Source organism: Drosophila albomicans, chromosome 2R (assembly GCF_009650485.2).
Source record: "Drosophila albomicans strain 15112-1751.03 chromosome 2R, ASM965048v2, whole genome shotgun sequence".
In the NCBI taxonomy this organism is placed as follows: domain Eukaryota; kingdom Metazoa; phylum Arthropoda; class Insecta; order Diptera; family Drosophilidae; genus Drosophila; species Drosophila albomicans.
In genome coordinates this window covers 10,236,680-10,255,355 of record NC_047631.2, presented here as the reverse complement: position 1 = coordinate 10,255,355, position 18,676 = coordinate 10,236,680, and the positions used below count along the sequence as shown (strand labels likewise).

The window sequence follows — 18,676 nt, the reverse complement described above, 5'->3', positions numbered from 1 at the left end:
ATGTCTTATTTGAATTTAAATCAAACAATTTCATAATAAAAGTTTCATTTATTTGCTAATTTAATGGAAACTATTTAATTTACCTTAGTCATCCTTTACAATTGTTTTTTATTGACTAAATTTCAAAAACACAATTTCAATGCTGATATAGTATAGTATGGGAAATAAACAGAACATAAAATGCAATGAAAACCTTTTCAACAGCTAATTACTTGTTTACGCTATATATTTTATTATAAATAATTGCCTAAGCTTAGAGAAAAAAACTGTTATCAATTGCATTATTGGTTAAAATGCAGCTACTACAATTCATTCTCTCACGTGTACACCACTTTTTCTCTTCATAATTTTTTTTGGTCGTAGTACAATTTTATAAAGCAATTAAATATGTTATAATAATGTCGCCTATTTCCACGCCTGTTTGAGCAATTTACGCGACGCTAAATGCCTAACAATCAAAGAGCCCGAGGTGAGCACGACTAGCACTATGGATATTAATATATAATCGAAATCCTCTTTTAGTATATCAAACGTTTTCGAAGGCGCAACGCGTGTAACGAACAAATCTGAAGAAAAAACATTACTATTAATAGTATGTTATTATTTACATAGATAAATAGATAATCTTACCTAAGCCTGTGGCCACGACTAGACAGGTACTCTCCAGACCGCTGGGAGCTGTATAAATATTACGCAAACGCGCAATGGTCTGGTTGTAATTTATATGATTCTCTGTGGGCAAAGGTAACTCTGGTATATAAGGAATAGCACCCTCCTCGCGTCCCTGCGTTGTGGATGATATTGGACGCCGAGGATCCAGCAAATGCCAGGACATTTCCACGATTCCTCCGCTGGCTGTGCCAACTGCAAAATTGATTAAATTTAGTCATCATAGCAATTAATTCTATATACGCAATCTTACTTAGAACATGTTTGTTGGTAATGCCACGTTCAGTGATAGTTTCACGTAAGGCCTCCACAATGGTAGGTATTATGTAAGATTGTCGCTCCACAAGTGGCATAGAAGGCGCTTGCAGAGAGCTCCAAACACTGTTGTTGGCCTGCGCATTACCCTCGTATAGTTCAATAGTTGCTGTTTTGAAATGAAACCAATTGAGTTAAGCATATCAGATTGCATATGTACCTTTTCACTTACTGATCTCAGTGCGTCGCACTTTATCGTTGAAGTAAGAGTAAGCTAACCAATTCTCGGAGTGCACAATGTGCAGTGGAGGTCGAACCTTGCGATGCGTCATGGAGAAAATCACGGAGCCGGAGACAACATCAATTAAATATAAATTGAGCACAGCTGCATTTTAAATAAAATAAATGAAAGCACTTTAGCATTGAGTGCAAGAGTAGTATATGGCTTCATTTACATTTGTGCGTAGCATCTGGCGCCTGGGTCACGAAAGCCACGAGATTAGGATTGATGTATTTGTAGAGCACAGAACGATCGCCCAAAACACGTCCCTGCGAATGCACGTGCTCAATAGGATTCTTGCTGGCAACACCAATAATGTGCTGTTCCGAATTGTGTCCACCGAGGCGTACATTCCAAATAGGTGTACACGTCAAATCCTGTAGATACAAAGGTTCAAGAACGGCTATGCAATGTGAATTATTTTATAACTTACGTTTCCCGCATGTTTTACATAAAAGCCCTCGAGCTCAGCAGTCTTCACATTAGCAGTATACAAGTACATGCCATCCGCCTGTGAATAAAATCGTTGTATCAGAACTATTTCAATTGAATAATTACGTTGTTTACCAATGGAGTTGCGTGCTTGGGTTGCACATGTACTTTATTTGTGGCATCTAACATGAGAATGCCCTTTACAAAGTCTTTCTCTGTTTCTGGCAAAAGCGCAATCTGTTTAATCTGGAAATCGAGCTGTAGCAATCCACCTTCAGCAGCACGGCCAGTTATTGGATTGAAGCGAAACAGAACTCCATTTCCGCTAGACTGTGAAAAAAATATATGAATTTGATTTAAGTAAATTTCATATAAATACCAATGTAAATTTACTGGACTTACTGGAAACTTTGCTACAATTGCGCACAGGGGTTGTAGAGGAAAATGTTTCGAGCTTCGTTGTACAATCAGACGCATTTCTTCAGCATTTTCGAAGCCCGACACATTGGGCAGGTAGAGTTTCCAATGATGTTTGCCAGCGATGTTGTCAATGCCAAAAATCTTACCAGTACGTGTTAACAATACTAACATTTTGTGTAAGCCAAAGGAATCGCGCACAAGCCCAGCACGTTGAGTATCAGTTGGTGGAGGACCCAATCCAATGACATGCAGGAACAGACTCTTGATTTGCAGAGCTTGGGTAGTGATGCGGCGCATAAATGCGCTGACAATGTCGCCTGGATTAAGATTAAGATAAAATTAAGTCAAAAGCACAAAGTATCTTTGACGTAATAAAACTGATAAAGAACATATAAGATATACAGATACTCAAGAAAAGAATAAAGTTAAGAGATCTCCAAATATACGCTTTAAATAAAAGAAAGTACACACAAATCAAATTGTATACTACAGAAACATATAATTTTGGGCCGTAGACTGTTAGAACTCTCAACTTACGCTTCAAATTGTTGGCATCCACTTCAAAAAGCATTTTGGTAGAAAAGAAATTTATTTTTGTGCTAAATGGATAAATAAGTTAGTATTAACTCACCCGCTTTTCCTTTCATTTCATTCTCGAGAGTACCTTCCGTATCCGCGAGTGGTAAATCTATAAACTGTGTATCAATAACATTGGCCAATGACTCCTCACGTGCCCAACGGACTCGTCCTTGCTGCACAGCTACAATCGACTCGGCACTGGTGCCAAACAGAAACAGACAACTTTTGCCATCGCCATTGCGCTTCAGTTTGCAGTCGAAAGACCGCAAGCTAGGTGTTCCATAATGCTCGGCGAATGCCAAGCTCATTTGGAGCTCAGGAACCGGCGAGCAGTTGTCCAAGTACACAGCATTAATTTTCAGATTCTAAAAATACATATCATGTTTAATACATATTCCTTGCATCACAGCAAATTCTTAATACTCACGCCATCTGCCAAATCAGCATAGGCCACAACTTTACGGTAATTAAAGCTTCCCAGCACATAGCTGGCACTGCTGAGCTCAGGACACACGGCTTGATCCTTGTTGACACTGACGAGCTTCTTGTTGGCAATGAGTACTCCATTCAGACCCTAATGAAACAAAGTTATAGCATTAACAAGCTGTTGAACAGTTAAATGAATTATTAGTTACCGCTAGTGCCTCGATTTTATCAGTGGGCTCCGCCTCAAGAGACGTGGCAATAACCTGTGTGCTCTTGGCCAGCAAATCCAAACTAATAAGTTGCTTGCCATCCTGGCAAACAAAATAGGTACCGCTGAGTAAACAGCTATCGGTCTTGATCCAAGCTGCCATTATCTTGCTGGTGGTACCAGTTGTGTGCCCAGAGGTGGCAAAGTAAGCAGTTACCTCAAGATGACTGCGCCAAACAGGTACCACATGATATAGCACAGAATTGCTGTAAAACCATAGCGCATCCTGTGCCCGTTCTGTATTCAAAGGTATTATAGACCACTCCCATTCAATGGTACCAATGTTGGTATTCCAGCCACGCACCAAAGCCGGCGCATGACCCTGTATGGTCAACATGTCAAAGCCTAGACGCGAGCCCACAGGAGCGGCTGCAGTATCACTGCTATCATCGGAGAACCCGCTTACTTGCAGCAACTTGATGTCGCCCCTGGCCTTTTGCTCCAATACCTGTCGCCAAACAATCTCTCCCGACTTGGGACATAATGAGGCGACCACTTGCTCATGTGTACTAAGTAGGACACGCGGTTGAAAATGATTGAGGTCGACGTGGACTTGCTTTACGGCGCCCACATGTGTACTACGCCTGTTAAAGAATTGTTAATTAATGATTAATATCCAAGTGTTGTTGTTGTTGCTCTACTTACCAGTCGAATTTCCTAATCTGGTCTTCGTAAAGTGCAGAGCAGGTGCTCAGCAGCAGCAACAACGATAGAGAGATCAGGCCACCGGCTATATGCAGTGGACGATGCATTTTGTTGTGGTTCACTGCGAAACCTCTTTTAAACTATCTTAGGCACAAATTTTGCGGTAACCGGTACGTTTTTATGTTATAAATTAATGAAAACGTCAGTAATTTGTGTTTTCCGTCATAGTAGAAAAGGGGGATGAGATGACAATTTAAGCAGGGTTGTAGCTGTTCAAAAGCAAAAGTGTGATCGCAACTCAATTGGAAAATATACCAATGAACATTGAAATTTCCCAAAAGTACCAGTTGTATATGAAGGTAACACTGTAACAGGTATGGGAATATTTTTAAAAGCGCGCAACTTTTGAATTCTCTCCGTTAATCTAAAATTGATAGTTTTTTATTATAAACTGACTTACTAAAAAATATTTTATACATTTTCTATATATATAAAACAGATTTTCCTGTTTATAAAATAAAACAATGAATCCTATTTATTTATTACTGTAATCATTTTTTTAAATGACGATTTTGAGGTTGTACTTTATTATCAATAAACAGTAAAGCAATGAAATCTAATATGGTTAGCTGAATTATTCAATGTGCAACAAATTGAACTCATTTTCCCGATATCATATTCTCGAATTTCACAACTGGTTTTCGTTTTCAACTCTGCTGAACTAGATGTGAGCTTGGGCATGCGAATTGCAGAGCACCTTGGCCTGAGCCCACCTAGTGTTGATATTGATATTGAAATGAATGTGCTAAATGTCATTTATTATTGGCAATCATGAATTTTAAAGCTAAACAATAAATGATAACAATTGTATAATTATTAATCATTCGGTGGAAATATTGAAGACTATTTATGTTATGTCTTTTTAGGAAAAGAAACCGCTTTTCACTGAAGAGCTACTTAATCTTAATATAAAGTGTATAATTTGAACTTAAGAATTATTGTATACGCTTTAGAAGAGAGTTCAAAATGGAAATGGATTCAAAATGCTCCTCAAGAAGGTGTTAAATGCAAAAGTGCAGATACATACATAGTTGTGAACATATAGTATAGTATTTTGTGACAGTAATTTCGAGCACTCATTGGCATGATACTGTAGTTTACGATATCTATATGCTTCGGGAGGTATATATTTATATATTAATAAAGACTTGGCTGTCTACCAGCTTAGTTCGTCGGGCAGACCACCAGGATATTCACCCGTCAAGCAAGCAGTGCAGTGGCCAGTTGGCTTCGTAGATGCAATATGCTTGCGCTGTACTGTTTGCACCAAGCCGGCGACACTCAGATAGGCCAGACTGTCGGCACCCACGTGACGCGCCAACTGCTGGGCGTTCATCTGGTTGGCGATCAATTCCTCGCGCGTGGGTATATTGATGCCCATGTAGCAGGCATATTGCAGCGGTGGACTCGCAATACGAATGTGCACCTCTCGTGCTCCAGCATCACGCAGAAGCTTAATGATGGGTCCAATCGTGTTGCCACGCACAATAGAATCGTCGATGAGAACCAAACGCTTGCCAGTCACATTTTCCGACAGTGCGCCAAACTTTTTGGCCACGCCCAGTTGTCGCAGACGCGTCGAGGGCTGAATAAAGGTACGTCCGACATAGCGGTTGCGGCACAATACCTCGGCAAACTCCAGATTTGACTCTCTGGCATAACCATGTGCTGCTGCTGTGCCCGATTCGGGCACTGAACTCACAATGTCAGCTTCGACAGGTGCCTCACGCCACAGCTGGCGGCCACACTCCAGGCGCACCGAGTACACCATCTGACCCTCGAAGATGCTGTCGCCACGCGCAAAGTAAACATACTCGAAGATGCAGAAAGCCATACGCTTAAAATCGGGTCGCTCCACAATGTCCACTGTGCGATAGCCGTTGCGTGTCAGCTCAACAATCTCGCCAGGCTCCACTTCGCGTTCGTAGCGTGCGCCAATCGAAAGAAAGCCGCAGCTCTCACTGGACACCACCCATCCATCGGCAGGAGTCTCTGTGCTGTTGCTCGTGTGTCCCGAATTAATTGGGACAATTTTGCCAATGCATAAGGGTCGATTTCCATAGGTGTCGCGGACTCCATAGATCTTGTCCTTAAGCATGATGACCAGCGAATAGGATAAAGGTGCCAGCGTCATAAAGTGACGAATGCGTGCCGGCCAATTGGGTCCGTTGTGTTCCGAGACTCCTTCGGGAGCACAGCACAGCGATTGAGCAATCAATTCACTGTCGCTGTGCGTGGACAGTCCAACGCCACGACCCAAGACTTCGCGGCGCAGAGATTCATTGTTGACCAGCTCGCCGTTGTGGGCCAATGCCATTGTTCCATGCGCTGTGTGCACCACAAACGGCTGGCAATTAACTGACTCTGAGCCACCAGCCGTGGAGTACCGGGTATGACCAATGCCCAGGTTGCCACGCAGCTTCTTTATTGAGTCGTCGTTGAAGAGCGTGCTGATCATGCCCATACCCTTGTGCACATTGAAGTTCTTAGAGCTCTTGCCCTCGCTAGTCACAATGCCCGCCGACTCCTGGCCGCGATGCTGCAACGCAACCAGTCCCAAGCAAATCACGTGCGCAATATCGATCTGTGTAGGCCAATCGCCACAGGCAATGGCTCCGAAGACTCCGCATTCGTGTGTCAAACCGGTTAATTCCTTGCTCTCGCTAATGGATAATGTCGTCGTCGCTGTCGACGTCAACGTGGGCGCATCGTCAGCCTCCACCTGTTGCTGCTGCGAGCAGCAGTTTTCAGCAGCAATGCGCACATGGCACGACTGAGATACATTCTTGGTGCTTGACATCTTGTTGTGACTGTCGTGGATCGCTGGGTGAATTGTGATATTTTGTTGTTAGTCCAGTTCAGCTAATGCAACGTTTTCATCTGATTTACCTGACGATTTATGCAACGATTTATATACACAAACCTTCGCTTAGCACACGCAGAAAAACTAACAGCGATCATTGGCAAGTGCCGATGTCGATAGTACATCGATAACAAGCATTCGCGCAGTATCGATATTATTGCAGGTGTAACCGAATAAACGGCAATTATTTTTAAACTGTTGAATTGAATTCGCAGCCTTTTGATATTTGATATCATATTTGCTTTTAAAAATGTTTTGTAAATACCTTTAAAACTATAATAGTTATTTACAATAATACAATATATGCTTATATCTTCAATAAAAAGCAGAACTCACCGAATTATCGCAGGTCATTTAAAAACAATTACGAATTTCGATGTTACTTCTATTATAAAAATACCTCAAGTATAGCCGCTATTAATTAGATGCTATTGAATCTAAGATTTGTGGTAATTCATATTAAATTAACAATTATGGTCTTTTAACTGTAATTAACAGCATACATTAGAAATTAAAAATAAAAAGTATATCATAATAAATAATAAGGTATTATTTAATTGTAAATGAGCTTAATAATATTAATTGGAAGTTTTCAAAAGTTTTTCAAGATCACCATATATATTATTTTGTTTAATTAATAGTATTCATAGATATCACATATTTAAAACAAAGTTTCAGAGCGAAGGGTGAATACATTATCTAAAAATAAACCAAAGCATACACTCCAAAATAATCAATCAATCAATCGATTTACGTGATGAAAATAATTGCATTTAATTCCAAGATAAAAATATATCTTAAGTACTTGCTACATTTTGTCACATACGTGAATCTGTACAAAAATATTCAACGTACTTACAGATAACAATTAAGTACAGACTATCTTTTAATGGTAATATTTAAGATTTTTCAATAGTTTCTTTAAAAAAAGAGTTTTCTTTAAATTGCTTACTATCAACAGAGTCCAGAAGAGTTTTCGCTTGATCGATATCCGAATTAATAGTCTCAATTAAAGCCTCTAAGGAATCAAAGTTTTGCTCAGGTCGCAAATAGCCTACAATGCATATTTTTAAGGTTCTGCCGTATAAATCACATTTGAATTCATGCAATATATGTGTTTCCACGCTCTTCTCTTTGTTATTATAAAAAGGATTCCATCCTATGCTTAACACCATTTTATGGACATCGCTGTCATTAACCTTTGCCCAACCATAGTAGACTCCAGTTTGCAGAGAATCAGGCAGCGCTTTTACCGCTTCCAGAGACATGTTTGCTGTCAATTGTAAAAATAGAAAAACGAAACCAATTGTATTAGGTTTTAATTATCAGCTGTGGTTATGACATTGAAACATAGAAACAAACACAGACACACACACACTCACCTGTTGGTATGCCCAGTTCTTTGGAGCCTCGTCCAAATCCCCGGACAATTTCACCGCATGCATAAATTGGCAATTGCTTTTGCATTTTGGAAATATTTTTGAGATACTCGCCGTTGTTGTTGCTGTTAGAGTAAAATTTTACGTTTGCTTTGCGGTTTAATGGATTACGATGATTACAGCTTATGAAGCTTTGCGGAATAGCCTTGATCAAATTACTCGACAATTTTCTGGAAAAACTTTAAATTATGCATAATTATTGCTGCTTGTTATGGCAACAACGCCGGCGCAAAACTGTTGAATTACCCATTGACTATCATATTTATAGTTAAAAAACCACAGCAAAACTCAGCTGATGACGTTAAGCGTGACCGTGTAAGCTAAATTTGAGAAGATATGTTTTGTACCTAAAAAATAACATAGCAAAATATACTTAGGTAAATAATTAAGTGCCAATTTTATTGAAAGAATTATGAAAATCTTGTTGGTTATTTGTTTTTATTTTAGAAATTTGTAAAATCGCTATATTTGACTAATTTGTTCAATTTGAGAAAAGCTTACCATATTTATTTTAATACCAAGAATTATCATGAGCGGTCACATTAGAATGGTTTGTAGTCGACCAAATTGTTTAACTCACACATACACATCCACGAACATGCATATGTGTGTATACACTAATTTGTAAAGCCAACGAGTGTAAATATTTTATTGAATGGTTTGTAGACGTTCTGGCATAGTGTCCAACAAATTTCAAAATGGACCGAATTTGCCGGGTTTGCATGGACAGTTCAGTTACGTTGGTGGACATATTCGCCCAACGTCAGCAGCCATCGCAAAAAGAGCCCGACCTGGCTGAAATGCTAAATGTATTTTGCACTGTGAAACCGAATGATTTGCTGCCCCAGCAGATTTGTTTATCATGTGTGCTTGCCACCCAGAATGCCTACAAATTCAAATGCACTTGTGAGGAGAGCAATCGACAACTTTTGCAACTGCTCACAATAAAGAAACAACAGCAACAAGAACAAATTCAACATCAACAAGAAAACATCCCCACACAGTACATAGTTCCCTGCGACGATGCTGTTTATCATATCGCGGAGTTGCCCGTGAACTTAAATTGTGTCAAGAAGGAGCCAGTATCCCGCGATGATGAAGCACCTAGCTCTACATTCCGACAACATCCGCCATTATTTGTAAAGTCTAAGGAAACACCCTTAAGAAAACGCAGAAATAAGTATAAAGTAAAGAGCAAAAAACTGGGCTTGGATGCCAAGTGCCGATACTGTGACAAAGCTTTCTCCAGCTCTTATGCAAAGCGATTACATGAGAAGTGAGTTCTACGCTCATATAATAATGTAATTGTAGAATTCACGAACTTTCTCTTTCATCCCCTAGACGACATACGGGCGAGAGATCACATATATGTAATTCTTGCGGCAAAGGTTTCATACGTAGTCACGATCTCAAGATACACAATAAACGTCTTCATACTGACGAACGGCCATTTCAATGTCAGCTTTGTCCACGATCCTTCATTGCCAATCATCTACTTAGAACCCATATGAAGCAACACAAATATCGCTGTGATCTCTGTCCCTCTTACTTTAAACTACAATCTAAGCTACGAATACATATGGCAGCGTCACATGGTACAAATGATGAGATTACTAATCAAAGGATTCGCAAATGTATTGTGCAGCCCAAATCTAAAGGACTTCCAGCCTTGGAACGAGGATTACGTGATAGATTAGCGCCTGTTTCATACGAGGAACTAGATATGGACTGTGAATTGAATGAGATAGACACGCCTTTGAATTACAACGAATTGAAGTGTGACGATCGCGATAATCTCTCCGATATTTCCGACGATAAGCCTAAAACCTTTGTGAAACGCATAGACAAGTAAGTAGTAACTTATTAAATTATATATACTTATTTGTCATTGTCATTTATATGTATTAATTCATTAGATATTTTTGTGACATCTGTGGAAAGGGATTTCCCCGAAAATACGCGTTGACCCAACACTACCGATGCCACACAGGCGAACGTCCCTACAAATGCAGCATGTGTCCTATGGCATTTACCCAAGGACATTCGCGAAAGCGCCACATGCACAGGAAACACAGCAATTATATTAATAAGGAATTACAGATTCCGCCTTTGAAACGAGTTGTCGTTCGAGTTGCTCGCTTGCAATTGTCACATTTACTCGCTCTCAAATGCATCCACATGACTGAAGAAAACGCTATCAAATAGATTGTTTCAGAATTGAACACCATTGAATTCAATTGTTGCAATTATTTTAAATATTATTTTGTTTGTATTATTTTGTTATTTAGTATTTTCTATTATTTATTATAAAACTATTCTCGACCATTTAATTACGAATGTAGCAAAACAAATAATTATTTTTAATATAAACAAAAATTAAATTTTTTCTTGAGTATTTGAAAATTAATAAAAATATGAATTGCAATTTGGAAATGAAGTCAACGCAATTATCTTTTATTTGCAATCATTTATAAATATGTAATAACTCGTATAACTGCCGCCTAAATATAAAACTTATGGATTGGGGATTCAAAATTTGCGCGTACTTTTGCAAAAGTATCCCATCACTAATAAAGTGTATATATTTTGGTATTTTTACCAAAGCCCATTAGTACATTTCGAAATTGAATTTGCGGTCACGCTGCATTGAGTGTGATTATCTAAACATTTATTTTTTTTAAGTAAAAATGAATGTAAATGCGAGATTTCTGACAAACAGAATAGCTCAACAATGTGCATACAAGCGTATTGGTAAGAAATGATATTGTCAAGTGATGAAAACCAATCTACCTTCAATGTTCGTTTCAGTCACATTTTCTACTAAGCCGACAGAGCAGTCGGCGGCAGCAGCTGTGCCCCAACAACAACAACAGCAGCAGCATGATGCAGTTGCGCCGCCAGTTCGAAAGCCAATTGTGCCGGCACATTACCGATTCGTTTACCCTGAGTTTTTACCCGATCCCAAAGTCGAATGGCGAAATTCAATTCGTGAGAAACTCGAACGTTTGGATATGTTAAATCGCCGTCGTCAAATCGAACTTCCCGAATTCTATGTGGGTTCCATTCTGGCCGTGACTAGTTCGGATCCCCATGCTGCCGGTAAGACGAGTCGTTTCGTGGGCATTTGTATTCATAGAGAGCGCTGCGGATTGCGTGCACGTTTTATATTGCGCAACGTTATCGATCACCAGGGGATTGAAATTGTTTATGAGCTGTACGATCCAACCATACAGAAAGTTGAGGTATTGCGTCTAGAGAAGCGTTTGGACGATAGTCTCTTTTATCTTCGCGATGCATTACCCGAGTTTAGCACTTTCGATGAGCATATGGAGGCAGAAACTCTGGAAGAGGGAACGCCAGTGCCTATTAATGAACTGAAGGTTGTGTTGCGTCCACGTCCCTGGCTAGAGCGCTGGGAACGTCAAAACTTGCGTGGAGTGGCCAATATTGATCAATATCTGAAGGATAAGCATCGCAAGTCGTCAGAGAAGGTACAAAAGCCTTGGGAGAAGTACGATCTGATGAAGCAATACCGTGCCACTATTCCCGAGGAGGAGCAAAAGGAGATATTTGCTGAGGTTCATACAGAACTTCACACATTGGAACTGCAACGCAAGCGTAACAAGCGGAAACGCACCTTTGTCAAACCTAAGCATCTGGCTTAAATATTGATAAGCTATGGCATTTGTTATCCCTATTTGTACTATAATAAAAAACGATTCTTCTGTGAAGTTAAACTTGTATGTATGATTAACATGGATTACACTACAGTATTAGATTATTAGTCATTATAATGTAGGGATCGCCTAGAAGCTAAGAAGCAAAATAATTTACAATCCACATCACTTATTGCTTAGTGCTCTCAATATACGCGATATTTGTAAAAGTTTACAAATGAAATTGTTGCATTCCAGCCAATGATTGTGACGACAAGATATAGTAGGAAGATAATGGGGAGCGCAATGAGTATAAGACGTGTGTTCTTTAAGTGAGGAATACCTGTAAAAGGAATGGAAGCATTAGCCAAATGTCAAATGTCACGTAAGCGGTACTCACAGTTATATCCAAGGAAAGTGATGTAGACATAATAGCTCATGGCCATCAGCCAAAACGAGTTGCCAAGGAAACGGGAAATGAACCAAGTCTGGCTAATCAGCCAATTGTAGAAGAACAACTGTATGAAATGCAGCAGCATTAATGGCGGAAAGAATGCATTCAAATGCACATCGAATGCATAGCCCCATTCAATATCTGGCTCCAGATTGTTGGTGCGCAAATAGCGATTCGTCACCGCCCAAAAGAATGATGCAATTATGATGCCCACAAATATGCAATCGACGAATACTACATAGAAAATGAAAGAGATGCTCTGCCAAATGGATAGTCCAAGAACATATGCAAATCCCAATGAGGTTACTGTAAAATCAAATAAGAATAATAGTGCAGATTCCAATTTGGACAGTAACTCCAACTTACCACATAGACAAATAACGAGGAGAACCAGAAATGCGGGATCATCGCGCGCAAACTGAGATTTGGTTTGTTTCCTGTAATTAAAATTTCTATACACTTTTTGTGGCGCTATAAACAAATAGATCATTTGCCAAAGTGCAAACTCAAAATCCATTTGATTGAATTTTAGCAGTCGTCGCAGATATTTGTAACTTTTTGATGTCGCCGAGAGGCAATCCTTGCGATAGCCAACTGGAGGTGGCAATGGCGATTGCAGACGAGATGCACTTGAATATCCAGACACCACTGAGGGCGTTGGAGATGTGGTGTATTTAACATGGCTGTATTGGCTCATTTTACGCAAATTTTATAAACTAAATATGTAAACGTAAACGTCTTTCATTTTATGTCTGCGCGAACAGCTGATTAGTGGTGGTAAAGGTGGTGAGAAACATTGGTTATAATGTATCGATGTATCGATATTCTACAACATTTAAAAAAATCGATTGTTTATGGATGGCATCGATATCTTTTAAGGCCAATATATATTATTAGGGTTGTTAAGTGGTGAGTAAAATGAATTTAGTCAATATTTTATTTTGTTTTATTCGCACCATTTGAGTCTTATTAGCAGATCGAGATAGAGATTTTCTTGATATCAAAAGATTATTCTGAGACATGCAAAATCGAAAAAGATATAACGCAGCATTTTGAAGCTCGTAATATAACGAACACACTGTTTACGGTAACACTATGTGACCAGCTTATTTGAGCTGCCGCCACTAAAAATATTCAAATTTATGATAACGACAAAGTCGTAATTTTTGGAAACCAGTTCTGTACAATTGTACATTAGAAGCGAATGTAGGAGCAGATAAAACGAGAAGCCAATAGAAAAAACACAGAAGCAAAAATAAAGTCCGTAGCAAGACAGAGGCAAAATCATTGAATCAGGAAACATCAAAGTTTCCAATATTCTGTTAATTTAAATGTGACTAGTCATAAGTTTATACCTCTCCCATATTCACCTTTCCAAGGAGTTGAACACAAAAATATTTTTCAGAATTACCTCACATACATGTTTAAGACCCTTTCCTTTCATTCTTCACCAAGGTTTAAGTAAACTGTACAATTGTGTCACTTGAAATTAAGATAAGTATAGCTCGTCTGATTTTCCTAATAATCAAATTGCAAATTGAAATGTTTGATTGGAAATTTATAGTAGTTAGTTATCAATAGAGATAGTGAGAAAAAACGAAAAGTGAAAAGTTATTATCAATTGTAACAATAAGCAAAAGGTAAAAGTAATCGTATAAGTAAGTAAAGTATAATTGAAGCTATAGTTACTGATAATAGTAAGCAATTACTACAGTAAAAATTATCAATACTAACAGTAAGCCAAACAATTTTTTTGCGATAATATATACATACTTTACAAGTGATTCACGTTGCTTGCGAAAAATATTGATACTAAAGGTGGCAGAGAATTACATGTGTAAGACTCTAAGAAACTGACCATAAATTGTCCCCCCACACTGTCGTTAAACAGACCCAAAACTCCCACAAACTGCAATCCCGACATTTAGGCAGTTCAATGGAAAAGCAGAGATTCAGCTGCTGATGCTGCCAATGCGCCACAATTAAGGCATCATTGAATACATTTTTCAACGCTGTGCGACATCAACGGAGCGGTCAACGGTCAACCTGGAAGGGTCACAGACGATCAGCTGGCTAGGGCCAAATTTATGGCACAAACTCTTAGCAATTGGACGGAAAGACAATAAGCAATCTTTATCACATTTATTGCAATGCCCTTTGGCATTGACAACAGGCGAAGATCTGAAACGCAAAGGGCCAGGACAAAAGGAAAGCGGGTGCCAAAGGGCGAAGAAGGAGAAGGTCAAAACAATGGCCGACGGTTGCACAAAAGGAGCAGCAAGCAAGCGCTCGCGCGTCTCAGACAGACACCTTTTTGAGGTCGTCTTAGAGGTCAACGGGGGACTTACTTCACCCAAGGGAACGATCTTGAGTTTGCACTCAAACCATTTAGTTCTCTCCTGGTACATTGAGTGTTTTCTAATGGAACAGGGGATGAATTTTCCTCTAGCATACTCGTAAGTTCCCTCTCTCTCTCTTCCTCTGTCTGTTGTGCATTTCAGCTGAGTGACTTCAGTTTGCCACTTGGGCGATCCATCTTGTCCAGGCAGCACAACACAGGACACTTCCGGATTGCATACAATTGTCATGCGGCAACAATTGCGCTTTTCATAATACACACATATATTTCTTTAATGTTTGTTTCTTCCGATTGTTTGTCACCTTTCAGTTTGCTTCATTCTTTGCTGCAAATGGTTATTGGTTTTTTAGATCATGTTTCGTTTTTTGTTTGTCCAACACATAAGAAGGATCCATGTCAGTCAAATCTTGGCTACAAGACAAACGGCTAACTTGGGCAACAGTAGTCGACAAGACAAGAAGGGGAAGAAGGATGAGGTAAAGGAGCAGCCGCCATTTCTTGGCGCCCATAAAAATTAAACGAAAATTAAGCGTAAACATGAGAATTCTGTCACATAAATATTCCCCCGAGAAAAAAAGGGAGCATAGCGATCACTGCACCTTGCCAGCAACTATTTTTAGTCCTTTCGGCATCAGTCTCAGTATCAGAGCTGCAGCTGTTGACTCGTTCTCCTCTCGTATTTACATCTGCACAGTCTGCTGGCTACAGTTGACTTATGCGCTGCTGAGGTTGCTACTTGATTAACACATGTCCTGCCGCCATGCGGGCGTATCCCTGACATGCACATTGTACATAATTCTCGACGCGTTCGAGTTCGAGTTTACGGGAGTCGCAACAGCTTCGACAATATGTTAATGCTTAGTTTGTTGATGCTCTTAACTCATTCATTATGAATTGGAGGTGCTAAGTGTGCCACATGTGTGGCGCACTGCAAACTTACAACGCTGCACAGCGCACTGCATACGAATATACATATACATACATATATTCCCTATAAATGGTATTCATCAACTTACTTATCCAAATAGCTCTTTATGTAACTTTCAGACATACATATACAGCTTAGATGTTGGAAAGTGGATCGCATCAAACTAATGGGACTTATGATTTTTATGGCTTTCATCATGAATAATGATTAATGTTGAGTAGTTTTATAAAAATATAGTAATCATTTTTTTGCAACTTATTTTTAAACAGTACAAAATCTGCAGTATCGTCAAAAATGCTGGATTTTGCCATATACTATAAAATTGTAACTTCTAATCGCATATAACAAAGTTATTATAACTCAGCGTATAACAGCTACAAAAATATATAAAGTGTTCAATAAACAATTTACAATGTTTATAATGTAAAACTATTGAATCCATATGAATACTCTTATCTAAGCTCCATGCAATTTTTGTGTCTTATCTAATCTATAAAAATAGCTGAGAGCATTCAGAGTTGTAAATTAGAAATATTCTTAGTAAGAATATCACGTAAAATCGAAAAAATCCAGATCCAACTCATCGGTTTTGTCATCAACGCACTCATCATAGTGATAAAGCACGATTTGTAATTAAAATAATTTTTTAGTTTCACAATCGCTAAAACCACAGAGTTTTCCATGCTCTATAGAGAATGCCACAAGATTGTGATCCATGGATATGAATGATCGTTAAAATACAATAAATACAAAGCATATAAAGCATACAATCAATCATAAGACGCTGAAGTAGACACGCAAATCCTTAAGGAAATCAAACAATGACGCCACGAGCGCACGAGGGAAGAATCTTGAACTGAGCTGAGCTGAGGTTAAGACGACGATTTGCCAGGGTGAGGCAATGTTGCGCGTGCTCAGCACACGCTCCCATTAAATGTTTACGCTATTACGCCAGCCAAGCATTCAGGCAGAGAGTCGGGACAGAGAAAGGGACCCAAGGATCACTCCGGAAATACACAAATCTTGCGCGCCAATGTCGCGACCCTTGATGGCATTTGGCTGCTGCTGTTGTTGTTTCGGTGCACGCGTCTTCTTCTGATTGTAGCCTGACCCCGGGGTGAAGTTCAAAAATTAGAGAGTTTGCTTCACAAATGATTTTCTTATTCTTGGTCCTTTGGGGGTTTGTTTGTTTTTCCACAGAAGTGAGAGAAGATTCAAATGAGTGCGGGGTTAAGTTGAACCTATGCAATATGTGTAGATCTTTGGCGCGACCTTTAGCAACTTGACATCTGCCCGTTATGGAGCTCTACACTAATTTCTGGTAGTTTTTCATAATGTTCCAGACATTAAAATTTGTTCCCTTTTTGTTTAAAGCGATGTCTTAACAAACTGTCTGTGTGTGTGTTCTTTAATGGTAAAGCAGAGAACATAGAACAATTTAGGCATGAATTGGCGTTACAGATTTTTGCCAAAAATCGCTGTCAGCTTGAATTTAACGCCAATTGCACAGCTCACAAAAAACGACTATAGATCGAGAGGGGATTGCGATTTCATGGCTATCGGCCATGTCACGATCGCACCAATTAGAGTCCGGCACAAAGGACATCTCGAAGGAGGCACAATCAAAAAGAAAGGAATTCACTTCAACTAATCCCGTCAGCGTGTGATTGGCATGCTGTAGCTCAGCTAGGCTCAGATCAACTTGGAGATTTCAATCAATGAATGAAAATGCAACTCGAATTCCGATTTAGATTTAGATCGCCAACAATATGAAAATGTCACGCTTATCTCTGGCTGGAGTCCAGACCGTTTGATGGCAGTTGCCTTTTCCTGTGCCCTTGGCTTATGTTGTGGTTTTAGCTCAAAAGGATGTCAAGACCGGGGACCAGTTTCAGTTACAGTTTCTTTTCTGTAGCCTGCGCCTGTTGTTGTTTTTGTAGCCCACGCCGCCGCACGTTGATGTCACACCGGGCAGCGGGCATATGAAACCGGATGAAACATGAAAATAATAACAATATGAGTGCGTATCCTGTGCACGGATATTGGCGCGCTGCCACATTGAAATCGTATTTTCATGACAACAACGAAACAGATTTGCCCCGAAATGAGATGCAGGCGTTGTTGCCATTGCCACAGCCACCGCTGCTTGTGTCCCGTGGTTCTTATTCTCCTACTCTTCTCTGTCTCTGTCTCTATCTCTATCTCGGTCTCAGTCTCGTCCACGGACTCCTCCTCGTTCTGGCCGCGTGCCCGTCCATTTTGGCACTGTCATTGTGCTGACGACCGTTATTTGAATGACATTTAAATTTGTGCAGAGACCTGAACTCAGCTCACAATTCAGCAGGCTGCCACTTCATTGTTTCGGCAGCATTGGGCGTCAATTTGTTGTTGCATCGAGGCACGAATTACGAGTGCATACTCTTATTATGCGATGACTCACTCCACTGTGCACTCCGAGTAGGAGCACCGACAGATGTCGGCGAACAATAAGGATCTTAGCTGCTGAAATTCATTGCGATTCATTTAAAATAGTTCGGCATGCATATGTAATGATTTTCTTTAAATCTCACGATTATATTCTCAACAGATCAAGACTTATTTATTACCAAATTTATCAAATTTAATTTAAAACAGTTTAGATTATTACAAAAATCAATTATAATAAATATATTAATTTAATAAGTTAATACTTAACATATATGTAATATATAGTTGATTATGAGTCAAATAAAATGGTCATAGATTTAAATAAATGTTTAAATGCTCATTATATTATAGAGTATTTAATTATAAATAATATAATTTTAATTTAATATATATAAGTTTTATCCTTATATACCGATCATTTCAAAATCCGGAATATTCCTAAAGGATATTTTATCATCTACCTCAATTGAATCCTCACATTGATGTTGGTGTTGCTCATAAAAAAAAACGATCAGT

At 39.2% G+C, this 18,676-nt stretch overlaps 6 protein-coding genes across 8 annotated transcripts; 2 read left to right on the top strand and 4 right to left on the bottom strand.

Annotated features, from left to right (window-relative positions):
- Window positions 1-208: 208 nt before the first annotated feature.
- Window positions 209-4,238, bottom strand: LOC117576742 (ER membrane protein complex subunit 1). Of its 2 annotated transcripts, XM_034261774.2 has the most exons (13): window positions 3,975-4,238; window positions 3,271-3,913; window positions 3,063-3,209; window positions 2,688-3,000; window positions 2,594-2,614; window positions 2,039-2,373; window positions 1,772-1,966; window positions 1,638-1,715; window positions 1,380-1,581; window positions 1,157-1,309; window positions 923-1,093; window positions 631-864; window positions 209-566 (listed from the first exon to the last, which is right to left on the bottom strand). In XM_034261774.2, the coding sequence occupies exons 1-13, from the start codon at window positions 4,079-4,081 to the stop codon at window positions 406-408; spliced, it is 2,760 nt and encodes a 919-aa protein (XP_034117665.1). In that variant the 5' UTR covers window positions 4,082-4,238; the 3' UTR covers window positions 209-405. The 2 variants fall into 2 exon arrangements, with proteins under 2 accessions (XP_034117665.1, XP_034117666.1); XM_034261775.2 differs by lacking the exon at window positions 2,594-2,614 and having other exon boundaries at window positions 3,975-4,237.
- A 299-nt stretch (window positions 4,239-4,537) lies between these two features.
- LOC117575460 (amidophosphoribosyltransferase) lies at window positions 4,538-7,034 on the bottom strand. The gene is made up of 2 exons (XM_034259669.2): window positions 6,924-7,034; window positions 4,538-6,857 (listed from the first exon to the last, which is right to left on the bottom strand). The coding sequence occupies exon 2, from the start codon at window positions 6,832-6,834 to the stop codon at window positions 5,191-5,193; it is 1,644 nt and encodes a 547-aa protein (XP_034115560.1). The 5' UTR covers window positions 6,835-6,857; window positions 6,924-7,034; the 3' UTR covers window positions 4,538-5,190.
- A 599-nt stretch (window positions 7,035-7,633) lies between these two features.
- On the bottom strand, window positions 7,634-8,683 carry LOC117575641 (putative riboflavin kinase). Of its 2 annotated transcripts, XM_034259920.2 has the most exons (3): window positions 8,583-8,683; window positions 8,280-8,515; window positions 7,634-8,170 (listed from the first exon to the last, which is right to left on the bottom strand). In XM_034259920.2, exons 1-3 carry the CDS (start codon window positions 8,594-8,596, stop codon window positions 7,797-7,799), a joined length of 624 nt encoding a protein of 207 aa, XP_034115811.1. In that variant the 5' UTR covers window positions 8,597-8,683; the 3' UTR covers window positions 7,634-7,796. The 2 variants fall into 2 exon arrangements, with proteins under 2 accessions (XP_034115811.1, XP_034115812.1); XM_034259921.2 differs by having other exon boundaries at window positions 8,280-8,636.
- A 97-nt stretch (window positions 8,684-8,780) lies between these two features.
- Window positions 8,781-10,568, top strand: LOC117575640 (zinc finger protein 235). Its single transcript, XM_034259919.2, has 3 exons — window positions 8,781-9,612; window positions 9,678-10,184; window positions 10,253-10,568. The coding sequence occupies exons 1-3, from the start codon at window positions 9,035-9,037 to the stop codon at window positions 10,539-10,541; spliced, it is 1,374 nt and encodes a 457-aa protein (XP_034115810.1). The 5' UTR covers window positions 8,781-9,034; the 3' UTR covers window positions 10,542-10,568.
- A 367-nt stretch (window positions 10,569-10,935) lies between these two features.
- Window positions 10,936-12,067, top strand: LOC117575428 (39S ribosomal protein L19, mitochondrial). The gene is made up of 2 exons (XM_034259632.2): window positions 10,936-11,087; window positions 11,145-12,067. The coding sequence occupies exons 1-2, from the start codon at window positions 11,024-11,026 to the stop codon at window positions 11,999-12,001; spliced, it is 921 nt and encodes a 306-aa protein (XP_034115523.1). The 5' UTR covers window positions 10,936-11,023; the 3' UTR covers window positions 12,002-12,067.
- LOC117575429 (protein unc-50 homolog) lies at window positions 12,056-13,227 on the bottom strand. The gene is made up of 3 exons (XM_034259633.2): window positions 12,813-13,227; window positions 12,393-12,752; window positions 12,056-12,335 (listed from the first exon to the last, which is right to left on the bottom strand). Exons 1-3 carry the CDS (start codon window positions 13,141-13,143, stop codon window positions 12,199-12,201), a joined length of 828 nt encoding a protein of 275 aa, XP_034115524.1. The 5' UTR covers window positions 13,144-13,227; the 3' UTR covers window positions 12,056-12,198.
- Window positions 13,228-18,676: the final 5,449 nt, after the last annotated feature.

Coding starts and splice junctions, on each gene's coding strand:
- LOC117576742 (XM_034261774.2), bottom strand. CDS start 4,081: ATGCATCGTCCACTGCATATAGCCGGTGGCCTGATCTCTCTATCGTTG. Junction 2,374..2,593: donor GGATGCCAACAATTTGAAGC/GTAAGTTGAGAG, acceptor ATCTTAATCCAG/GCGACATTGTCAGCGCATTT. Junction 1,582..1,637: donor ATGTAAAACATGCGGGAAAC/GTAAGTTATAAA, acceptor TTGTATCTACAG/GATTTGACGTGTACACCTAT.
- LOC117575460 (XM_034259669.2), bottom strand. CDS start 6,834: ATGTCAAGCACCAAGAATGTATCTCAGTCGTGCCATGTGCGCATTGCT.
- LOC117575641 (XM_034259920.2), bottom strand. Junction 8,171..8,279: donor AGAACTGGGCATACCAACAG/GTGAGTGTGTGT, acceptor TACAATTGACAG/CAAACATGTCTCTGGAAGCG.
- LOC117575640 (XM_034259919.2), top strand. CDS start 9,035: ATGGACCGAATTTGCCGGGTTTGCATGGACAGTTCAGTTACGTTGGTG. Junction 9,613..9,677: donor GCAAAGCGATTACATGAGAA/GTGAGTTCTACG, acceptor TTCATCCCCTAG/ACGACATACGGGCGAGAGAT. Junction 10,185..10,252: donor TTTGTGAAACGCATAGACAA/GTAAGTAGTAAC, acceptor TTAATTCATTAG/ATATTTTTGTGACATCTGTG.
- LOC117575428 (XM_034259632.2), top strand. CDS start 11,024: ATGAATGTAAATGCGAGATTTCTGACAAACAGAATAGCTCAACAATGT. Junction 11,088..11,144: donor ATGTGCATACAAGCGTATTG/GTAAGAAATGAT, acceptor TGTTCGTTTCAG/TCACATTTTCTACTAAGCCG.
- LOC117575429 (XM_034259633.2), bottom strand. CDS start 13,143: ATGAGCCAATACAGCCATGTTAAATACACCACATCTCCAACGCCCTCA. Junction 12,753..12,812: donor CCTCGTTATTTGTCTATGTG/GTAAGTTGGAGT, acceptor TTGATTTTACAG/TAACCTCATTGGGATTTGCA. Junction 12,336..12,392: donor CACTTTCCTTGGATATAACT/GTGAGTACCGCT, acceptor TTCCTTTTACAG/GTATTCCTCACTTAAAGAAC.